The 24,190-nt window shown below is 36.6% G+C and overlaps 2 protein-coding genes and 1 long non-coding RNA gene across 3 annotated transcripts in view; 2 read left to right on the top strand and 1 right to left on the bottom strand.

The window, feature by feature from the left end:
• Positions 1-783: 783 nt before the first annotated feature.
• Positions 784-7,118, top strand: LOC117342144. The gene is made up of 2 exons (XR_004535749.1): positions 784-5,797; positions 5,883-7,118. It is a non-coding gene; the product is annotated as an uncharacterized LOC117342144 (long non-coding RNA).
• Positions 7,119-13,061: 5,943 nt separating this feature from the next.
• On the bottom strand, positions 13,062-20,462 carry LOC117342142 (mediator of RNA polymerase II transcription subunit 4-like). The gene is made up of 6 exons (XM_033904154.1): positions 20,363-20,462; positions 17,074-17,195; positions 15,882-15,997; positions 15,424-15,568; positions 13,792-13,947; positions 13,062-13,273 (listed from the first exon to the last, which is right to left on the bottom strand). Exons 1-6 carry the CDS (start codon positions 20,425-20,427, stop codon positions 13,083-13,085), a joined length of 795 nt encoding a protein of 264 aa, XP_033760045.1. The 5' UTR covers positions 20,428-20,462; the 3' UTR covers positions 13,062-13,082.
• The window catches only part of LOC117342143 (eukaryotic translation initiation factor 4E type 2-like), a gene marked incomplete in the record, with an annotated part of 8,122 nt that continues 4,388 nt past the window's right edge, over positions 20,457-24,190 (top strand). The window contains 3 exon segments of the mRNA XM_033904155.1: positions 20,457-20,587; positions 22,097-22,196; positions 22,687-22,815. Of these exon segments, the coding sequence (XP_033760046.1) occupies positions 20,568-20,587; positions 22,097-22,196; positions 22,687-22,815 (249 nt within the window).

The following is a 24,190-nucleotide window of genomic DNA, read 5'->3' as shown; positions in this document are numbered from 1 at the left end:
GTGTTTGATTAAACTCGAGTCGATTGTATACATCCATGATTTTGAGTCTTTGACTCATCTGAGTTTAAGTGAGACCATGTTAAGACATATTAAAGTTTGATCAGCCATGAAAATATTATATGTGTATATAAACCTGTACCTGTACTGAGTTTTTGACCCATAGGGGACCTGCAAAGATTTTGGCTTTTCTAAGGAAGAGTAAACGTGAGATGTACATGCAGGGTTTTTAAATGATCTGAGTTTAAGTAAAAACAAACAATTGTTTTACTCCTCTGAGTTTGAGTGATCTAGAATGTGTTGAGCTTGCAAGGTTTTCACAAGCGATCCAACAAAGGACAGTTGAAAATTAAAGCTTTTAGGGCAAGTGATTTTTAAAAGCTTTCCGAGTGGAAATTGCAAAGTGTCATCAAACCAGTAGTGAATTTTCAAATTTTGTCTTTTGTACTACGACGTAAAACATTTGAAGTAAAGCTTGAGTCAATATTTCAGGATGGGATTGGCCTTAGAGGTATCCCATGTTAGGTTTACATACTTTTGAATACATTAACAGTAGCTGTGCCATACTAGTTATGATAACTGTATATATCGTTTATCAGCCAGTTGGTTAATTATGTATCGGCAATACCTGGTGCATACTGTATTACATGAAATGCTTGGGTGTACTTTCTTTCGGGTTTTGAGCCTTCAAATTATTTCATGGGTACAAACTTTCTAGATTAGCCCATGCAAAAATAATACAAAGAGCAACATTTGTTGTTCCATAGCAACCATGAAAACGACGAAAGTTTATACACAACAAACGTTATATGCTATACAGTATTCTAGATGGGCTTATTACTAGACATGGGCTTGTTGTAGGATAAATATTGTACATGTCTGGCAGTGTGAATATCACATTAATAGTGATTATTGTGTTAATTGAGGAGTGTACCAAGATGACACTATATTTGTATTTACAACGATAAGGATATCAGCATTATTTATGTTCGTCGTAACCTAGAAATATTGAAACCTTTGTAAATAGTAACCTGTGTATACTGTTAGAATGTCTGTGTAATCTTGTCATCAGAGTATGAACTAAATTTTTGTTTAACTGTCTCTGAACAGACAGTTAAGTACTGTCTCTGAACAGACAGTTAAGTACTGTCTCTGAACAGACAGTTAAGTAAATCTCATAGCACTGTCGGTTTTCCAGCCAATTTATGATATTTTGAAGAAGTTTAGAGCATTATCGTACAAAAGGAAGACATATTGATATGATAATAAGAAAAGTGAAAATTTAATATGTTGGGAGTCGGTCAGGTGACTGATAAAGAGACATTCGATATCTGCTGTATCTTTGTAAATTGCCAGTACATTTTCTGTGATATTAACAGAAACATTCGGTAGATGTGATATTAACAGAAACATTTGGTAGATTATAAAGGCATAGATGAAAGCACATAACGGAGGCATTACATGAGGCTTAATAGGAAATGAAGGTAGATTCAATATCAACATTTCAAGTGAAATAATCAAATATTATTAGTGCATTGTTTATCGACATGTTTCAAACTTTCCTCAATATCAATTGGCACTGGTGCAGATTATTTTTTGAAATGGAATAGGAATGTTTTGAAATTACAATTGTGATTTTTTTTTATTATTATTTGCAAATTATTTAATTGTAGTCAACTAGTATTTGTTCTAATCTTAAAATCTTCTGGTTGTGTTTCCATTGAAATTTATATTCTGCATTTGAATTTGAACAATTGGATGAATATTTCAGGTAACTAACCTACATGTATGAAGATTTAATACCAACTAATAAAATTTGAATTCTGGTTTGAATATACATTAATGTTATACAGCATAATCGATGTTTGTAAAGTGTTTTGAGGATGACGTTTAATGTTTACAGGAAGTTAAAAGTTTTATAATGGCGTGCGGCTGTTGGACCTGAACAGTAAAGAGTGCAATATTTTGCTTTATTTTGTTATATCATCATCTTGGTGAGTTTGTGTAATGAAACAGTATCTAAAAGATGACTGTACTATCTCTTCTATTGAATATATTTTTCTGTTGTGTGAATATCCTTCTTTTCCTAAAATGCTATAAAAGAAAAATTAACCTTTTTACTGTAAACATTTTTGCATATACTTTATTTCATGAATTTACCTCTTCAGATATATTCGTGAATACAAAATGTACATGATTTCGAGAATGCTGATCTAGAAATGACTAAGATCTGTGAGTGGTAAAAACTATTAGAGTCAAGGACTCCACAAGACTCCAGAGGTGTCATTTTCATACAAATATTCGCAAAGGATTGGAATTCCTGTTTGACTCTCCTCGCGAATAAACAGGTATTAAAAGTTGATAGTGGGTAACTTTGGAGAAATTATGGAACTAGTTAAATGGTTTTTCATGAGCTTCAAGAACTAAGTTCAATTCTTTTGAGGGAAATGAAATTTGAAAGAATATGTTGATGTATTAGATGCACTTCCAAATGGTAATATTTCTGTTCTTGCATTGCAAACCCTCTACAATTAAAAGTTGAATTTATCAACAAATCTCTCTTAGTAATCATACTGTGATCAAGAGATTGCTACACCACTGTGACCGTTCCATCGCTGGTCGATAATAAGCTTTTCAATTAATAAATCAAAAATGGTAGATTGTATTTAAAAGATTTGTTTATCAGACCACAGGGGCATGTCTAATCTCATATTAAAAAATAGCCTGAAATACCTATATATAAAGAGTTTTTATATATAAGTATATCTGGCTATTTTTTAATGTAAGACTAGACATGGCCTGTGATCAGACTAAGGGGTATATGTCATTTCATGCCCCTTTAAAAAAAGTCTTGAGTTAATGAGTCCTTGTAAAAATTATTTTATTTATACATGTAGTACCACCTGATATACAATGTACTTAAAATGTGTAGTAATAGTGTTTTAAATTCTACAGTACCTGTTCATTGCACAGGGACTTGGCACGAATTCCAAACACACAGTACATATAGATGTATTATGCTTCATTCATGCGTTACAATTATATGGACCATGATTAACACATGCCAAGTCCCTATGGTTGATAACTGGTACAAATATGGAGTTGAAATAGGGAATTTCTACGTTTTCTCTGTGATGTGTATGACGGTGTCTGTTTCCTCTGTTACGATATATACATTGTGTATTATTTAAATATATAAACAAAAAAGATTCTACATGACAAACAATTGCAATCAGTAACGCAAGTGCTTTCAGGCCTACCTGGCCATCTAGTTTGTGCCGTTATACCTTGAACTACAATACTGTTACCTCCCCTGCATTTTCATCCATTATGACATCATAACACATTATGATGTCATCCGGTTACTAAGTAATAAATCAAATGCCTGAAGATGGCCAGGTAGGCCTGAAAGCGCTTGCGTTATTGATTGCAATTGTTTGACATGTTAAATCTTTTTTGTTTATATATATAGATGAAGCAGTGTAGCTCAAATGAAATGGTTGTGGATCTATTTTGTCAGAAATTAGCTTTTATACCTGACTTTCTATTGCTGTAAAATGTTACTGAAGGGACAAGTCCTCTTTCTCTTTGTTCAATAAAAGGGACACAATATATATATAAATATATTTCTTCATGTTTATTTTCTCTCAAGCAGTTGATAAACAAAATATATGTGACATATTATTTAGTGAAATTGCTTTTTTTACTTTGTTTCTCACCACAAAATCTTTGCATTTATAAATATCTTGCATTTATTTATTTATTTTTTATTTCATTTTATTTTATTTTTTAAGTATATAATGGAAGTTACTCTGATATCATTAAAGCTGCTATTTCACTTTATATACATTCGACTAGTACTGGGAAAAAATACACTTTAATATTAATTTTAGAAATTATTTCACAAAAAAAAAAAAAAAATTCCTTTATAAACTTTTCTAATTCATCATTCCTGTGTAGTCAATTTAAAGTCAGTTAAATTCTACAGCGAAACATATTCTAGCTTGCCATGACAATGGATATACGGATGTTGATCAAACTTTGGTTGAAGTTTTGATAGGCAGAATAAATTACTTGGTACAGGTTCAGTTGAAAGTAAGAAATATTTGTGAGCCTGTAAGTTTTTGTCTTTATAATGTCCTTCCTTTCCTTCTCAATAAAGTGTAATCATGCAACTGTTCATATTTAAGCTGTAATCATATTTTTATTATATTGGTTTTGTTTATGTTTACAATTGTAAAATATTCCTGCTTTACATCAAGAAATCGTTCCCACTTTTTAAATCTGTTCAGCATATAAGTACATGTGTTGAGATTATTAATGATTCGTGTTTGAATGTTATATCTTTTGTTTATGCACTGTAAGTGTAAGCTTGTTGCTTCTATCATCAAATACCAAAGAAAATTACTTTTGTTAAGTTTGAAAGTGAAATTAACTTGAAATAATACTTTATCGTTGCTAAAAGCTTCCTTATTAAGTTTTTGTTATAATTTGTATCTGTTTTAAATAGTATCCTGTCTTTAAAGTATATATTCTGATTAATTAACCTTGTGATATCTGTTTATGTATGTATCAATAATATTTGTTTGTGAGCCACATTGTACAAATATGTAAGAGTCAAACTTTACTAATTTGTTTGTGAGTCACATTGTACAAATTTGCTGTCAAACTTAACAAATTTGTTTGTGAGTCACATAGTACAAATATGTTAGTCAAACTTAACAAATTTGTTTGTGAGTCACATTCTACAAATATGTTAGTCAAACTTAACAAATTTGTTTGTGAGTCACATAGTACAAATATGTTAGAGTCAAACTTTACAAATTTGTTTTGTGAGTCACATTCTACAAATATGTTGGAGTCAAACTCTACAAATTTGTTTGTGAGTCACATTGTACAAATATGTTAGAGTCAAATTTTACAAATTTGTTTGTGAGTCACATTCTACAAATATGTTAGTCAAACTTAACAAATTTGTTTGTGAGTCACATAGTACAAATATGTTAGAGTCAAACTTTACAAATTTGTTTTGTGAGTCACATTCTACAAATATGTTGGAGTCAAACTCTACAAATTTGTTTGTGAGTCACATTGTACAAATATGTTAGAGTCAAACTTTACAAATTTGTTTTGTGAGTCACATTGTACAAATATGTTAGAGTCAAATTTTACAAATTTGTTTGTGAGTCACATTGTACAAATATGTTTGAGTCAAACTTTACAAATTTGTTTTGTGAGTCACATTGTACAAATGTTTGCAAGTGGTACTGTAAATTTATTTGTGAGTTACAAATGTTTGTGAATCAAATCATACAAATACTTTAATGACTAACATTGAAGGTATTTGAGACAAACTGTGGATTTGTTTGTGAATCACTTTGTACAAATTTGTTTGCGAATCACATTGTACACTCTGCTTGCCATTCACATTACAAATTTATTTGTGAATTAAATTGAACAAATGTGTTAGCACATCACATCATACAAATTTGTGAATGAAATTTTACAAATTTACTTGTAAGTAACCTTGTACAAATTTGTTTGCTTTACTAAATTGTATGGAACATCTTGATCAAATCAATGCATATATATATATATAATTGTATATATTTTGTTTGTAAAGTATGAAATACAAAAGTTCTATTTGTTAACAGTGTATAATTTTGTGAATACTACGACCACAAATAACATGCATGCTCATGTTGATTACTGGTAATCAGATCTTTATAAACATCCTTGGAAATTAATGGTCTTTTTTCAGTTACTGGTTTACCACCTACATGACTCTGTCTATAGCTAGGTTTCGTCTCACTGACTATAGTCAGTGTTATGTCGGCTTTAGTTAGTTACTGGTTTACCACCTACATGACTCCGCCTATAGCTAGGTTTCGTCTCACTAACTCTAGTCAGTGTTCTGTCGATGGTTTACCACCTACATGACTCCGCCTATTGCTACTTTTTGTCTCACTGACTGTAGTCAGTGTTCTATCAGTATTAGTTAGTCATTACAGGTGAGACTTCTACGCATATAAAATGTAAATGTTTTTTGCAAATACAACATGTATTCATGAAATCATCAACTGAAGTTGTCACAACAAATATTTAGAAATCAATCTGTGACAATGAAATTGTAGTGTATGTAATACCACAAAACAATAGGGACATATGGTTATTACAAATCTGACTCTAGGTGTCCACAACACCAATAATGTACATGTATTTCATATGTGCTGGTTAATATCTTGCCAACAAGTATTTTCAAGATTTAATTGGAGAATCAAAAAGCTTTTTCTTGTATTTTATGGTTAGATTTCGTGCTTAAAGAGAAAACATTACTGTATTTACTTTTTATGACTTTTATGAAAATCAAAAATCCTATTCAAAAATTGAATTTTCAAATTGTATTTCAGTGATAAGCAATCAAAGATTCTTTGTCTTCAGTGATTAATGAATATAATTTTCATCAAATCTGTATATTAATTAAATTTGATATCAAAGATAATCTATGATCAGAATCTCTATCTTTAGGATATGCACAGCTTACCAAATTATCAATCAAGGATACAATACTCCTAAATGATCATGGCCCAGTTGTTCAAAAGGTGATTAGCCTAAATCACTTACTTAGTGAAAATCTCATTTCTCTTTAAATTCAAAACCTCTGTGTGAATATTCCTTACACAAGACAGTTAGGAAGAGACTGAAGCGTGTTATAAAGAGTTTTGTAAAATTTTGTTAGTTTTACTAGAAATGATTTTATCAGGATTTTAAAATTGTTAAACAATTGTTAAGCCTAATCACCTTTTAAACAACTGGTCCTTGACGTTTGGTTTGCAGGGAATTAATATGTTAATTAGTAGAAGTATTCAAGAACAGATAACAGCTGGTGTTTGTCCTTTATTTCTTCTTCTGAAGAATGATTTATGTTCCTAGCCATATCTTCAGTATCCAAGAGTTACACATCATGATATACCACTATCAGTATTGTGTAGTGGATTGAAATCCTTTGGTAGCAAAATGCCATATATTACCAATGTATTTGTCTTAAAGACCACAAAATTGTTATAATTGTTATTTGTTGTCAGTTGATGGTAATTTGTAAAATAAATATTGAAATGAAATATTCATCAACTTTGTTATGTATCTCCCTAATGACCTCGTCTGTACTAACAATCCTCAGGTCAGGGCCTCAACTGTACTAACAATCCTGAAGTCAGGGCCTCATCTGTACTAACAATCCTCATGTCAGGGCCTCAACTGTACTAACAATCCTCAAGTCAGAACCTCGTCTGTACTAACAATCCTCAAGTCAGAACCTCGTCTGTACTAACAGTCCTCAGGTCAGGGCCTCGTCTGAACTAACAATCCTCAAGTCAGAACCTCGTCTGTACTAACAATCCTCAGGTCTGGGCCTCGTCTGTACTAACAATCCTCAAGTCTGGTCCTCATTTGTACTAACAATCCTCAGGTCAGAACCTCATCTTTACTAACAATCCTCAAGTCAGAACCTCATCTTTACTAACAATCCTCAAGTCAGAACCTCATCTTTACTAACAATCCTCAAGTCAGAGCCTCAACTGTACTAACAATCCTCAAGTCAGAACCTCGTCTGTACTAACAATCCTCAAGTCTGGGCCTCGACTGTACTAACAATCCTCAAGTCTGGTCCTCATCTGTACTAACAGTCCTCAAGTCAGAGCCTCAACTGTACTAACAATCCTCAGGTCAGGGCCTCAACTGTACTAACAGTCCTCAAGTCTGGTCCTCATCTGTACTAACAGTCCTCAAGTCAGAACATCATCTGTACTAACAATCCTCAAGTCAGGGCCTCAACTGTACTAACAATCCTCAGGTCAGGGCCTCGTCTGTACTAACAATCCTCAAGTCAGAACATCATCTGTACTAACAATCCTCAGGTCAGGGCCTCGTCTGTACTAACAGTCCTCAAGTCTGGTCCTCATCTGTACTAACAGTCCTCAAGTCAGAACATCATCTGTACTAACAATCCTCAAGTCTGGGTCTCATCTGTACTAACAATCCTCAGGTCTGGGCCTTATCTGTACTAACAATCCTCAGGTCTGGGCCTTATCTGTACTAACAATCCTCAAGTCTGGTCCTCAACTGTACTAACAATCCTCAGGTCAGGGCCTCGTCTGTACTAACAATCCTCAAGTCTGGTCCTCAACTGTACTAACAATCCTCAGGTCAGGGCCTCGACTGTACTAACAATCCTCAAGTCTGGTCCTCAACTGTACTAACAATCCTCAGGTCAGGGCCTCAACTGTACTAACAATCCTCAAGTCTGAACCTCGACTGTACTAACAGTCCTCAAGTCTGGGCCTCGACTGTACTAACAATCCTCAGGTCAGGGCCTCGACTGTACTAACAGTCCTCAAGTCTGGGCCTCGACTGTACTAACAATCCTCAGGTCTGGGCCTCGACTGTACTAACAATCCTCAAGTCAACCTCATCTGTACTAACAGTCCTCAGGTCAGGGCCTCGTCTGTACTAACAATCGTCAAGTCTGGGCCTCATCTGTACTAACAATCCTGAAGTCAGAACCTCGTCTGTACTAACAATCCTCAGGTCAGGGCCTCGTCTGTACTAACAATCCTCAAGTCTGGGCCTGATCTGTACTAACAAGCTTCAAGTCAGAACATCATCTGTACTAACAATCCTCAAGTCTGGGCCTCGTCTGTACTAACAATCCTCAAGTCTGGGCCTCATCTGTACTAACAATCCTCAAGTCTGGGCCTCATCTGTACTAACAATCCTCAAGTCTGAACCTCATCTGTACTAACAATCCTCAAGTCAGAACCTCATCTTTACTAACAATCCTTATGCTTGAACCTTGGCCAATTGGCAATTCTGAAGTCAGTCTGACCTTTCATGTGCACAGAATGTTCAACATAGAACAAGAGATCCCAGAGGGATCTTGACGCCCACCATTGAATGATCTTTATAGGTTCTATGTCAGATTGATCTTCTCTCTATTTTTTCCTTCCTTTTACTAATCTGTGCAAATTGAGAAACATCCCTCCAGTACTTTTCAAACAAAGGAATCCTAGCTATATATGAAATTTGAGATTTAGCGATAATGGCTGTTTGTTGGCCAGGTTGTTTTCAGGACAGATTGGTCCCAAAATGCAATACGAAGGACTAAAGGGAACCTACATATGAAATTTGAACAAGAGATCCCAGAGGGATCTTGGTGCCCACCATTGAATGATCTTTATAGGTTCCATGTCAGATTGATCTTTTCTCTACTTTTCCCTTCATCCAAGTCTTACTAATCTGTGTAAATTCAGAAACAGCCCTCTAGTACTTTTCAAACAAGGGGAACCTATATATAAAATTTAAGATTTAGCGATAATGGCTGTCTGTCGGCCATTTTGTTTTCGGATTGGTCCCAAAATGCAATACCAGGGACCAAGGGGAACCTAAATATGACATTTGAGAAAGATCCCTTCAGTACCTTCTGTAAAATAGCGATAACAAACTTCAATTGTCAAAATACAAGATGGCTGCCTGTCGGCTATCTTGTTTTCTAACTGGTCTAAAAATCCAATATGCATAACTAAAGACCGAGGGCAACCTACAAATGAAACTTCAGAAAGATCCCTTCAGCAATTTCTGAGAAATAGCGATAACAAACTTCAATTGTCAAAATCCAAGATGGCTGTCTGTCGGCCATGTTGTTTTCTGATCCGTCCCAAAATACAAAATGCATAACTAGGGACCAAGGGAAACCTACATATGAAATTTGAGAAAGATCTCTTCAGTACTTTCTCAAAAATAGTGATAACAAACTTCAATTGTCAAAATCCAAGATGGCTGTCTGTCGGCCATGTTGTTTTCTGATCTGTCCCAAAATGCAATATGTATAACTAAGGACCAAGGGCAACCTACATATGAAATTTGAGAAAGATCCCTTCAGTACTTTTTCAACAATAGCAATAACAAACTTCAATTGTCAAAATCCAAGATGGCTGCCTGTCGGCAATGTTGTTTTCCGATTGGTTTCAAAATGTGATATGCATAACTAAGGACCAAGGGGAACCTACAAATGAAATTTGAGAAAGATCCCTTCAGTACTTTCTCAGAAATAGCGATAACAAACTTCAATTGTCCAAATCCAAGATGGCTGTCTGTCGGCCATGTTGTTTTCCGATCGGTCTCAAAATGCAATATGCATAACTAGGCACCAAGGGGAACCTATATATGAAATTTGAGAAAGATCCCTTAAGTACTTTCTGAGAAATAGCGATAACAAGAATTGTTTACGGACGCCCTGCGTCCGTGGTCCGTGGTCCGTGGTCAAATCGCCCTGCGTCCGTGGTCCGTGGTCCGTCCGTCCGTCCGGACGAACGGACGGACCACGGACGCAGGGCGATTTGACCACGGACCACGGACCACGGACGGTCCGGACGGACGGACGGACCACGGACGCAGGACGATTTGACCACAGACCACGGACCACGGACGCAGGGCGATTTGAATAGCCCACCATCATGTCTGCCTGACGGCCATGTTGTTTTTCGACTGGTCCCAAAATGCAATATGCATAACAAGGGACCAAGGGCAACCTACATATGAAATTTGAGAACTTTCTGAGAAATAGCGATAACCAAACTAACATTGTCAAAATCCAAGATGGCTGCCTGTCGGCCATGTTGTTTTTTCGATTGGTCTCAAAATGCAATATGCATAACTAGGCACCAAGGTGAACCTAGATGTGCAATTTGAGAAAGATCCCTTTTGTATTTTCTGAGAAATAGCGATAACAAGAATTGTTTACGGACGGACGGACCACGGATGCAGGGCGATTTGAATAGCCCACCATCTGATGATGGTGGGCTGATGATGTGGGGCTATGAATGCTAACCCAGGTAAAGGAGGTGTTCAAATTATTGCAAAAGTGAAATACTGTGGTTGAAAATTTTATCTAGCAATCACCAACAAGGTTCTTCTACTATTAAGCCACCACCATCAGACCAAATTTCAGCCACTTCCAGTTCAGTTGGCCTGATAAACAGTCACTAACAGTTCAGTTGTCCTGATATAAAGCCACTGCCAGTTCAGTTGTCCTGATATACAGCCACTGCCAGTTCAGTTTTCCTGGTAGACAGCCACTGCCAGTTCAGTTGTCCTGGTATACAGCCACTACCAGTTCAGTTGTCCTGGTATACAGTCACTACATGTTCAGTTGTCATGATATACAGCCACTGCCAGTTCAGTTGTCCTGGTATACAGCATCTAACAGTTCAGTTGTCCTGGTATACAGCCACTAACAGTTCAGTTGTCCTGGTATACAGCCACTGCCAGTTCAGTTGTCCTGGTAACAGCCACTACCAGTTCAGTTGTCCTGGTATACAGCCTCTAACAGTTCAGTTGTCCTGGTATACAGCCACTAACAGTTCAGTTGTCCTGATAAACAACCACCACCAGTTCAGTTGTCCTGGTATACAGCCACTACCAGTTCAGTTGGTATCCAGTAAGTTGGTCCGTTATTAACAAACAATGATATACTAATGTAAGAATGTTCCTTTGACTTAGTTCTAAGACAATAGAACTATCCACACTTCATGACAACACTAAGTGGAGAGTTATTGAACTGTGTATAATAGTACCGTCTATTTCATATGACTGAATTGGTGTTCGTCCTTTACGGTTGACCTTATACACACAGTTAATATTGCATATGACATAAGTCTTACAACTATAAAGACTGCATAAAAGGCGGACTTTGACGGATCTGTTGTTTTTGACAAGGACTAATACCATTTGGAACAAAATGACAGTAAACACCAAGTATTTGTTAAAATCAGTGTTAGTTGTACCCCCGCAACGAAATTAGGGGGGTATACTGGAATCTGGTTGTCTGTCTGTCCGTCTGTAGACGCATTTTGTCCGGACAACTCCTCCTAAACCGAAGGGCCGATTTCAATGAAACTTCACACAAATATAGAGGACCATGTGTAGATGTGCATGCCACTTTCTTTTTCTCAATATTATAGTTGCTATGGCAACTGGTCACTATAAACAGGTTTTCCGATAAGAACCCCAACTTTAAGTTTGTCCGGACAACTCCTCCTAAACCTAAGGGCCAATTTCAATGAAACTTCACACAAATATAGAGGACTATGTGTAGATGTGCATGCCACTTTCTTTTTTCTCAAAATTATGGCTGCTATGGCAACTGGTCACTATAAACAGGTTTTCCGATAAGAACCCTAACTTTAAGTTTGTCCGGACAACTCCTCCTAAACCGAAGGGCCAATTTCGATGAAACTTCACACAAATATAGAGTACCATGTGTAGATGTGCATGCCACTTTCTTTTTCTCAAAATTGTGGTTGCTATGGCAACTGGTCACTATAAACAGGTTTTCCGATAAGAACCCCAACTTTAAGTTTGTCCGGACAACTCCTCCTAAACCGAAGGGCCAATTTCAATGAAACTTCACACAAATATAGAGGACTATGTGTAGATGTGCATGCCACTTTCTTTTTTCTCAAAATTATGGCTGCTATGGCAACTGGTCACTATAAACAGGTTTTCCGATAAGAACCTTAACTTTAAGTTTGTCCGGACAACTCCTCCTAAACCGAAGGGCCGATTTCAATGAAACTTCACACAAATATAGAGGACCATGTGTAGATGTGCATGCCACTTTCTTTTTTCTCAAAATTTTGGTTGCTATGGCAACTAGTCACTATAAACAGGTTTTCCAATAAGAACCCTAACTTTAAGTTAATCCGGACAACTTCTCCTAAACCGAAGGGCTGATTTCAATGAAACTTCACACAAATATAGAGAACCATGTGTAGATGTGCATCTCACTTTCTTTTTCTCTAAATTATGGTTGCTATGGCAACTGGTCACTATATCACTGGGTTATCTTAGTTAGCCTCTAATTAACAGTTCCAATTCACCATTGACTCGTGCAGATTGCGGGGGTATTAGTCGGCCATCCTGGCGACAGTTCTAGTTGTAACCTGATTTTCTGTAATATTTTACCTCTTCAGAACAGAATGAGATCCATAAATAATTCAGAACACCACTGACAATAAATATCACACATTTTATTCATCACTCGATGAACTACTAGAGGAGTCACTAGACATAAATCCCACATCCTCATTCTCCTTGTTATGTCCCTTTATCTCTGCCAGGAAACCTGACGCACCTCCACTTCCTGTTGACAAGGAATGGTGCAGCTCCGGTGCTGGTTGCCACGATGATACGGAGGAGGGTGTACTCGCAGATGTTGGTTCTGTGTGAGAAAAGCAAGAATTCAGTGACTTTATATCTGTGGTTTCCATGCCTTACTGTAAATTTTGTTCTTTTTAATGGTTTGGTTTTATGTTCTATTGAGGATGATGTCACTATGTTACATCTCTAGCTAGTCAAAATAAACTTACCCCCTTATATAACTGATGTCATTGTCATGATCCCAGACAATGTTAATGACATCTCTAGCTAGTCAAACTAAAACCTACCCCTTGTTACAGATGACGTCATTTGTTGGACAGTTAAATGTCCATATGATCCCTGATAATGTTATCGAAAACTCTAGCTAGTCAAACTAAAACCTACCCCCTAATACAGCTGACGTCATATTACTGGACAGTTAAATGTCCATATGATCCCTGATAATGTTACCAAAATCTCTAGCTAGTCAAACTAAAACCTACCCCCTAATACAGCTGACGTCATATTACTGGACAGTAAATGTCCATATGATCCCAGATAATGTTACTGACATCTCTAGCTGGTCAACATAAAACTTACCCCCTAATACCGCGGACGTCCTATTACTGGACATCGGTTCTCCATACGACCCCTGTGACTGTAACTGTTGACCATTGATTGGTAAGTCTCCACTGCATTTTCCAAGGAATCCGAGTCTCATTTCAAAGTCAGTAGGGTATGGCCTCCTCGGATCACCTTCAAGAAAATCACATTTTCATTAGACTACTAGTAAAGGATAGGGGTGAAGGTTATGAAACCTTTTGGTATAAAAAAGCTCTAGTTCCATTGTGTATGTTGAGTGCTACAAGACCCAAAGAAGTCTGGGAGCTAAAGTTACTGTACTTTCTAGAAACAGATTTTTTATTGATAGTTACAATGACCTTGATATTTGACCTTCAAACGGTTAACCTGCAAAGTAATCCCTAGCAAACACTTCAAGTAAGGTGCATTATAGGAAGTTTGTGCTTGATTGGCTCAATGGAACTAACATTATTTAGCAGAAACCATATATATTTTGTAATTTTTTATAGTAACAGAGACCTTAATCTCTTTGACCTTCACACTCAATTTGTAATTCCAAACAAGCTCTTTCTGTAAAGAAGCAAATAGTATGAAATTTGAATTTGACTAGCCACAGAGAACTTAGGTTACTTTGCAGAACCTAGTTTTCTATTTATAGAAAGTTATCTTGACCTCTGAGTTTCAGACAATCAAATGAAACAAATGTCACACATTTTCAGTCACACATTTTCAGTAAGAACACTGTAGTTTGACCTACAGACATGCAAATCATTCCCTGACAAACACTTTCAACAGCCAAGGAAGTAGGAAGCAGAACCTAGGTTTCTATTTATAGGAAGAAGGTACCTTGACCTCTGACCTTCAGACACTCAAATGAAACAAAATGTCATGCTAACATTTTTAGTAAAGAACACTGTAGTTTGACGTTTATTGGATCATAGAAAACTTTCTAATATTAGATGATAATAACAGTGATCTTGATGTTTGACCTATATACATACAAATCATTCCCTGGCAAACACTTTCAGCCAGAAATTTCAAGATTGATTGACCTAAACTAACACAAGCTTAGTTAACACAAAATTTTAAGTTTTTTCCCAAAGTAATGACTTTATATTGGAGCTTCAGACCTTAAAAGCAATCATATGCAACCACTTTCAGTGAGGAAGCGTTGAATGAAGTTTAGTTTGATTGGCCCAGGGGAACTCACGTTATCTCAAGAGAACCTGTGTTCAGAATGTAACAGAGATCATAATCAATTATATTTACTTCAATGCTTTGGCTAGAGCTTGAACCCAGGACCTCTGACTTACAACGCTCAACCAAACGAGCTTTGCCTTATGATTAGTTCTCTCTAGCCAAATGGTATATTGCAGTTGGTGGTTACCAACTTACCAGTGACAAATGTTGATTGTTTTCTATTGTTTAACGTCCTATCAACAGCTGAGGTTGTCCTCCCCTGTGTGCAAAATACATGTGCGTGTGTTTTGGGAGGCTGTTGTATATTTGTGTGCACAAGATGCCAAGAAGGACTCGAAATACTGATCTGGTATTTCTAATGTTTCCATGACAACCTGAATGATAGGATACTTACAGGGGAAGAGAGGGTCATGAAGGTGGAAAAGATATAGTCAACTTCGGATAACTCACCTGGGGTCCAGGTAGGTGGAGAAGCTACTGCATTACTGGCGCTGATCCGATGTGCAAATTTGATTAATTCTTCTGAAGCTATGGTCTTGTTGTTTGCTTGTCTAATGGCTTCTAATTTCTGTTTGGCTTGATAAATAGCTGTGGACTACAAAACAAATGTTGTCAAATAGAAACAAACATACAAGTGATTTCAGTTGTAAACAATAAATTCAAATTAAAAATGTTGACATATTTTTTTCTTTACAGAGAAACTCTATTAGAAAATCTGAAAATTAACAAAACTTGACAAAATATGTGTGTACATATTATACATTTATTTATGTTTTCAAGTCTAAAACAAAGGTGAAAAGACTGAAATGAACCTTCCATATGGAGGAAGTTGCATGCGTTCCTGCAACACCAAGCAGATGTGAAAAAAAGGATCAAGATTATAAAGTATACACATAAAATAAGTTTACCAGTATTGTTTCAGCTTCTTTGAGATTCTTTTGAAGGTTCCTAATATCTGCATCACGTTTGTCCACTTCTGTTTTCAGTTCATCTACTGTTTTCTGTATCTCTGCTTGTTCTGCAGCTATCCAATACAATACATATCATGGGTCAATCAAAACGTTTAACAAACAACTAATAATAATTCGATGGAAAGTTCTATGTGCATTCTTATTTTTAAATAAATAACTATTTAATTTTCTAGGATTTCTACATGTTTTACTGTACACAAACTTACCTATTTTCTAGGAATTCTACATGTTTTACTGTACACAAACTTACCTATTTTCTAGGATTTCTACATGTTTTACTGTACACAAACTTACCTATTTTCTAGGATTTCTACATGTTTTACTGTACACAAACTTACCTATTTTCTAGGATTTCTGTATGTTTTACTGTACACAAACTTACCCATTTTCTAGGATTTCTACATGTTTTACTGTACACAAACTTACCCATTTTCTAGGATTTCTACATGTTTTACTGTACACAAACTTACCCATTTTCTAGGATTTCTACATGTTTTACTGTACACAAACTTACCCATTTTCTAGGATTTCTACATGTTTTACTGTACACAAACTTACCCATTTTCTAGGATTTCTACATGTTTTACTGTACACAAACTTACCCATTTTCTAGGATTTCTACATGTTTTACTGTACACAAACTTACCCATTTTCTAGGCTTTCTACATGTTTTACTGTACACAAACTTACCCATTTTCTAGGATTTCTACATGTTTTACTGTACACAAACTTACCCATTTTCTAGGATTTCTACATGTTTTACTGTACACAAACTTACCCATTTTCTAGGATTTCTACATGTTTTACTGTACACAAACTTACCCATTTTCTAGGATTTCTACATGTTTTACTGTACACAAACTTACCCATTTTCTAGGATTTCTACATGTTTTACTGTACACAAACTTACCCATTTTCTAGGATTTCTACATGTTTTACTGTACACAAACTTACCTATTTCTAGGATTTCTACATGTTTTACTGTACACAAACTTACCTATTTTCTAGGATTTCTACATGTTTTACTGTACACAAACTTACCTATTTTCTAGGATTTCTACATGTTTTACTGTACACAAACTTACCTATTTTCTAGGATTTCTACATGTTTTACTGTACACAAACTTACCTATTTTCAGATTCTCCTTTATTTCTTTATCTTTTAAAACCAGAAGTTCCATCAATTTTTGGGTCTCAGGTGCATCGACTCGCTGTTGTTGTTTTGGTGTGCTCATCAATTCAAAAATTTCCCTGTTTGAGAGGGAAAAAAGTGATTTCTTAAATCCAACATACAGCATAGGCATTGGTCACATTGTCTGTATAGGATGTACTGTATTCAGCATATAATCTTCACTGCAGTGTACATTGTGCAACTTATTTTCATGCTTTTTGCAGTATGTCAACCATGAATTAAACTACACAGAGACAAACTTTCAGTTTCAGACGTCAAAACTTGAGCATGAAGATCTTAATGTTCTTACTTAAAATTTTAACCATGGGGTGGACAAATAGATACTTGAGCAATATTGTAACAAGGCAATAACATTTAATATTACATTATTTTCTGTTTTTTTACACAGTGGTGTCACTAGGGAGTGGTAAGAATTAAGCGGATGCATGATAGACCTACAGGCTAGACCAAAACATTTCCATGAACATAGACTGAACATAAATTTTTAGGTGAAATCGTTAAAAGCCTCTGGATTTTTTCATAAAAAGAATGAAATAAGACTAAATTAAAAAAAATACGTTGAGTGATAGAATACAATGTATATACATGTATATTCTAATGATGAAATAATGTGAGAACCAATATTGAGGTTTTTCATAACTGCAATTAAAACAGCAGTGTGTCGGGCCCAGTTTGCGTACGTCAAACTGCACATGACTCGCCCTGTGGACAACAACCCAGGTTGATGGCTAACTTGTATCTGTTGTATATAGAGAGAATTTGAACTCTAATTAACAATTTATTAATGATGACATACATTTTTTACAACATGAAATAACATAGAAACAGACAACAGCATAGGCCTAGGCTATATAACAAACACCCTAACCTAAAACCAACCCCCCATACCTACGACCTAACTAAACCCAACATCCCGACTAATAGTACAGGGGTCGAAATAACCGCAAGCCCATCGGCCCGGGGCTATTAAATTTAATGAAGGGCAGATTGGTTATTTGGTGAGCTGGCCCGTCGGGCTTGTTGATATTTGAACATAAGAACTACCCTCACAAATTCAAAAATAAACCTTAACTAACGTAACTTATCATTCGGAGATGCATGGTTTGTTCTTCGCGTAGACTTGGCCCTATCGCGTATGTAACAGCATTTTTCAATGGCTTATCGTATCAAAACTCAGGATCGCTGCTGCGTTTGCTCCCGATTGCGGTGCATAGCATTTATTGCAAGCGCGGTAAAGACACCGCTGTCACAACAAAGATGGTGGTGGAAGGTCATAATATCAATGTTTTTCTCTATCGGTTTATAAATTTTCACGGTGGAGCGATTTCTAACCAGTTGCAAGCAGCCACCTCCTAAAAAGCTCTAAACATCAGAGGACAAATTAATCGTTCAACGAAAGTATGAAAAAGTTTGTGTCCGCGGCTACCTTACTAAATGGGAAACTGAATTCCCGTGGCTCAAGTACGCCGAGGGTAAAGGTATGACATGTTGTATTTGCTGTTCCTTCGAAAACAATGGTACTTTCGTAATTTTATTTCGAGTTAATTATATATCACAGCAAGTCGACATTACAAAAAACAAATAGACATCAACAAAAACATGGATGATATTTTGTGCATAACCATGGCCTATAAGCAAATAATAACAATGTTGTGAATTTTCACCAAAAAAAAAAAAACATTCTTTAAAATACAACAATTTTAAAAACTCAATTTTCTAGCTCAAAATACTCTAGAATGCACCAGAGAGCTTCTACGTTTTTAAAATTTTTCCGGACCCTCCAAATTGGCCCGCCAATGGCGGGCGACCTGTCGCTGCGCTCCATGTCCAAGTTACCAGGGCCATTTAAATTACAGAAGGGCCAGTAGATTTTCTCATTGGCAAGCCCTTTGGTCCAGCTGGAATCATTTCTTATTTCTACCCCCGATACTACCCACCCAAGACCCTACATACCCTAATGCCACATTATTATTGGCGAGGAAAATGTGACAGCACTCACAAAATTAATACCACCCTGATTTTATCCCACATTTTAACAATACAAAACTATAAGGACCAATCACAGCAGAAGATTCACAGGAGCACACAGGCACAACAGACACTTGACGAAAAAAGCAAGCGACTACGAACAATGCACAACAAAAACATCGACCAGAGACAGAACATGTGAACAGAGGACAACAAAGGTCAGGGTGACACAGGTACACATAGTACAGACACAACTTATAGACATGACATATAGTTCATTTTAGCTTAACCCTGTCAATAAATATATAACATCCCCCGCTACACAGGGAAACTACCCACTGATTAAGTTTCTCACCGAGTTATCCTCAACATTGTTGGAATAGTTACATTTCAATTTTGCTGCCCAACTAACTACCTGTGGACTGGGTTGTACGTCAGTTGCCAGATATTTAGCATAAATGTAAAGTGTTCAGAGGTCCTGGGTTCGAGTCTCAGTCTGTTTGTTGTATTTTTCCACTCCTGTCATTGTTACAGTACATGTTCTAGAATTCATTCTGCTGTTTTTGTAGTAGTCCTTTAACTATGAGAAATGATTATATTCAACTATTCACTAGAATAGAAAATATTTAGAAGATAGGTAAAAATTCAAAATGGCACCTGGATGTCATCTTCACTTGTATTGCCTCCTACACCTGAAACTTAGGCATTCTGACAGATATACTGAAGGTGTCTTGTGTGAAGTCTCGAACCTGGCCATTGACGAACAACCCAGTCACCATTCACTGTAAATAACCCTCTCACGTCATGGCAATTTCCCACCAACAGAAAACCAATGTAATTGTCATGACTGACGCAAGTGGTTACCCGGTATATAAGAAGTCAGGACCAGGGAAAACTAAGACCAGTTATAAGCCTAGTCCGAATTGTCTGATGATCTTACTAACAAAGCAGCTTGAAATGCGATATTAACATCAGAACCCTTCGGATTATCATAAGCATTGATATGTCATGAATTAAACTACGGATTGAGTGTAAAGATTTAAAATAATTAAAAAAACAAAACATTACTGTAGATGTCTAATTTCATTTTGACATTTAACTGTCAGTGTCATGAGTGTGACAATGGAGTGTTTTCATATCGACTGTGCTTGTCTTCAAACTATTATTCTAATGACACCGATACAGGAAAACATTTGTGGTATTTTTTCGTCTTTATCGTTTACAATAACCAATAACTCGCGATTTTTCATAACCTTACTTAGATATTATTTCGGTGTCTTCTATTAACTGCAGGAGCATCTGTTTGGTGCTGATTGCCGCCATATTTGCTTTACTACAATCCACAAACCAATCATGTTTCAGTTGATGAAATTGTGAAGGAAGTGAGCACCATTCAGCCAATCAATGATAAGCTAACATTCAACATTATAGGGGAGTAGGGTGTTCCGGAGTAAACACAGAAAATGAACAACAAATTCGATGCGTAAGTTATCAGTTTTACATCTTTATTTGCAATCGTTTGTGACACATGCAAAAATTATTGATATTTTGCCTCCTAAATGATGCAATAACATTTGGCAGGACAACTAGATCACAACCATTTGTGGACGAACATGTTCAGGCCTCGGGTGCACTTGTCAGCGGATCGCTCAAGAGGCTGTCCGATTCTGCTCGGTTGGGTGATCAATGTGACGTCACCACGCGTGACATGCTTACCATTTTGAGGTGTATACTGTGTACTTAGTTAATTAAATAGCAAAGTAGCGCTATTTCATATTTAAGTAATAGTTCCGATTTGCTAATGTAGATAAATACTCTCCTATTTGCAATCTTGCAATAATAATTGAACCATTTATCTCAGTGATGGGGTTGAATATTAGAATAAATATCTCGCATACCAATTAAATCGGTGTAGCCAATAAATGGACAGCGTTGTTGTCCTATGCAAAGACACGTGGTAGGCTAATGAGAGGTCTGTGACACAAAATTTGGCTCGGCGTAACGGATGTCGATAGGCTAGTTTGGTGATCAGATTCCAGCATATGGTGTTGTGGAATAGATACTCGGATACAACAATATCAAAAACATTGTAGCACGAAAATTTTCAAACATGAAGCCAGAAAATCATCAAAACAGGTTTGATAATGTTTTCTTGAGACTAAAGTTGGCCTACTGCAAGTTATTTATTTACAGTAAAGGTCAACGGTTCGGACATGTCAGATGACCTAAGAATATGAAAGTAGTCAATGGAAAAATCAGTCTTGAAAACGAATTAAAGGACATTCTTTCATTTCATTTGTTCAGCCAAATTTGCATGATCAACCTTTTCTATTTAATTGTAAACTATATGTCTACATGTTATTTATTATAAATTAATGTCACTTTATTTATTAATGATGTGTTGCTAGTTCAATGGTTGGTTGAGAAATGAAGTAGTTGAATTCACTAATATAAAAGATAAACCTAAATGTCTCAGTGGTTTGTATAGTGTTTAGTACGTGTACGACTCTGTCACTCAGCTGATAGATAGCCAAAATTTCCTCTGGCCCTGGTCAGCATAACATGAGGGTCTATACAGCCAGAATTGAACATTGCTTTGGGACTAAATGGGTATTTCGGGGTAAATAAACATCTCATTTATCCAAAAATGTAAGGTAGGTGTTATGTCACGCCCGATTTTATTCTATCTGCACTAAAATCTTAGCGACACCAAACAGTTTCGCAGAATTCTAACGTTTTCACATAGTAGTGTGCTCTGGCCCTACACCAGAGGCCAGAGGAAACTTGTGCTTATAGATAGTATGTCTCAATGTCTCAGGAGGTCACAAGACTAGAGATTATCACACCGCAGACCTGGGTTTGATTCCTGTCGAACATTCAACAGTAATGTTTTTTTCTTCTCTTCGAATGTTATATTGAAAGTTTATGAAAAATTTAATACTGATACTGCCAGTATGTAATATTATAAAGTGGATTTTTTATTTAATTTCAGACTCAAAACAGAAGATAGCGGGGAAGAAGAAAATGAAACTCCTGATCAAAGATATGAAGACAGAGACGACGAACTTTCTCCACGACCCCGGCCCACACCAGTAAGCCACTTTTAGATACTACAATGAGTTATGAATAATATTTAATGCTGTTGATTTAATGTCTCCCATTTGAATGAAGTTTGCAGCATCACAATTGAAAACAATCATCAATAATGCATTTCAAACAGTGAGGATTTTGATAAATTCTGATCATGAGACATCAAGTAATTTATTTCCTGTCTAGGTGCATGACAGACTTTGTTTATATCAACATAACTATTGCCCATTTATTTGTCAGTTTTTTGGCACCCAAAGCACCAATTATAACAAATGTGTTATGTTTGATAACAATCTTGGTTCAGGTTGAGCAGGGGAGGAAAACAATATGTTACAAATAAAACATCTTCATGTATTTCTCACAAAAAAACACCTGTTTATGACATTGAATTTTTCCGAAATATGCTTCACATTTTACTGTATTTATTTGAGAAGTGCTGTTACCTGGTTCTCTAAGTAGTTATCTGCAAGTAAACAGAGTTTACCTTTACAGAAGCCGGGACCCGGAGAACATCCTTTACAGTTTAATTACGCAGTTTGGTTCTCACGGAAAGCTCCAGGAAAACAGTCATCAGCCTCTAGTTATAACCAGAATCTCAAACTCATCACTACATTTGCTTCTGTAAGTGATGTTTTGTATTCAACATAGAAAATCAAAGATCACAGTCATTGCAAGTGTATAATATACATCTTTTTGCACTGACATCTGTAAGAATAGACAAAATGTGGCAAAACCTTGTGTTCCAGTGACTTAATTTGCTGAAGAAAATTGAACACCATTTTGACACTGGGTCAAAGATTTTTTTTTGGGGGGGGGAGGCAGGGGCGCCCTTATTAGGTCATATACAGTATTTAAATTTTTAGCTCACCTGGCCCGAAGGGCCGGTGAGCTTATGGCATGGCGCAGCGTCCGTCGTCCGTCGTCCGTCGTCCGTCCGTCGTCCGTCAACTTTTCCTTTAAATCGCTACTAGTCCTAAACTACTCAGTGGGTTTTGACCAAATTTGGTCTGAAGCATCCTTGGGTGAAGGGGAACCAATTTTGTATAAACGGTGGGTCTGGCCCCCCAGGGACCTTAGGGGCGGGGCCCAATAGGGGAAATATAGCAAATTCTTTAAAATCCTTCTTCTTCTGTAGAAATGAAGGGATGTGATTCATATTTGGTCTGAAGCATCCTTGGGTGAAGGGGAACCAATTTTGTATAAACGGTGGGTCTGGCCCCCAAGGGACCTTAGGGGCGGGGCCCAATAGGGGAAATATAGCAAATTCTTTAAAATCCTTCTTCTTCTGTAAAAATGAAGGGATTTGATTCATATTTTGTCTGAAACATCCTTGGGTGAAGGGGAACCAATTTTGTATAAACGGTGGGTCTGGCCCCCCAGGGACCTTAGGGGCGGGGCCCAATAGGGGAAATATAGCAAATTCTTTAAAATCCTTCTTCTTCTGTAGAAATGAAGGGATGTGATTCATATTTGGTCTGAAGCATCCTTGGGTGAAGTGAAACCAATTTTGTATAAACGGTGGGTCTGGCCCCCCAGGGACCTTAGGGGCGGGGCCCAATAGGGGAAATATAGCAAATTCTTTAAAATCCTTCTTCTTCTGTAAAAATGAAGGATTTGATTCATATTTTGTCTGAAACATCCTTGGGTGAAGGGGAAACCAATTTTGTATAAACGGTGGGTCTGGCCCCCCAGGGACCTTAGAGGCGGGGCCAAATAGGGAAATATAGCAAATTCTTTAAAATCCTTCTTCTGTAGAAATGAAGGGATGTGATTCATATTTGGGTCTGAAGCATCCTTGGGTGAAGTGGAACCAATTTTGTATAAATGGTGGGTCTGGCCCCCAAGGGACCTTAGGGGCGGGGCCCAATAGGGGAAATATAGCAAATTCTTTAAAATAAATCCTTCTTCTTCTGTAGAAATGAAGGGATTTGATTCATATTTGGTCTGAAGCATCCTTGGGTGAAGGTGAAACCAATTTTGTATAAACGGTGGTTTG

The sequence above is a fragment of the Pecten maximus genome, chromosome 14 (genome assembly GCF_902652985.1).
Source record: "Pecten maximus chromosome 14, xPecMax1.1, whole genome shotgun sequence".
In the NCBI taxonomy this organism is placed as follows: Eukaryota; Metazoa; Mollusca; class Bivalvia; order Pectinida; family Pectinidae; genus Pecten; species Pecten maximus.
The sequence above is the reverse complement of the archived record's forward strand: the minus strand, read 5'-3'. Positions and strand labels throughout refer to the sequence as shown.

Bases quoted from the DNA above. Each gene is read 5' to 3' on its own strand.
- LOC117342142 (XM_033904154.1), bottom strand. From the start codon at position 20,427: ATGGCGGCAATCAGCACCAAACAGATGCTCCTGCAGTTAATAGAAGAC. The intron at 15,569-15,881 runs GTAAACTTATTT...TTTGTTTTGTAG, and splicing joins AAGAAGCTGAAACAATACTG to TCCACAGCTATTTATCAAGC. The intron at 13,274-13,791 runs GTAAGTTTTATG...TTTCTCACACAG, and splicing joins GACGTCCGCGGTATTAGGGG to AACCAACATCTGCGAGTACA.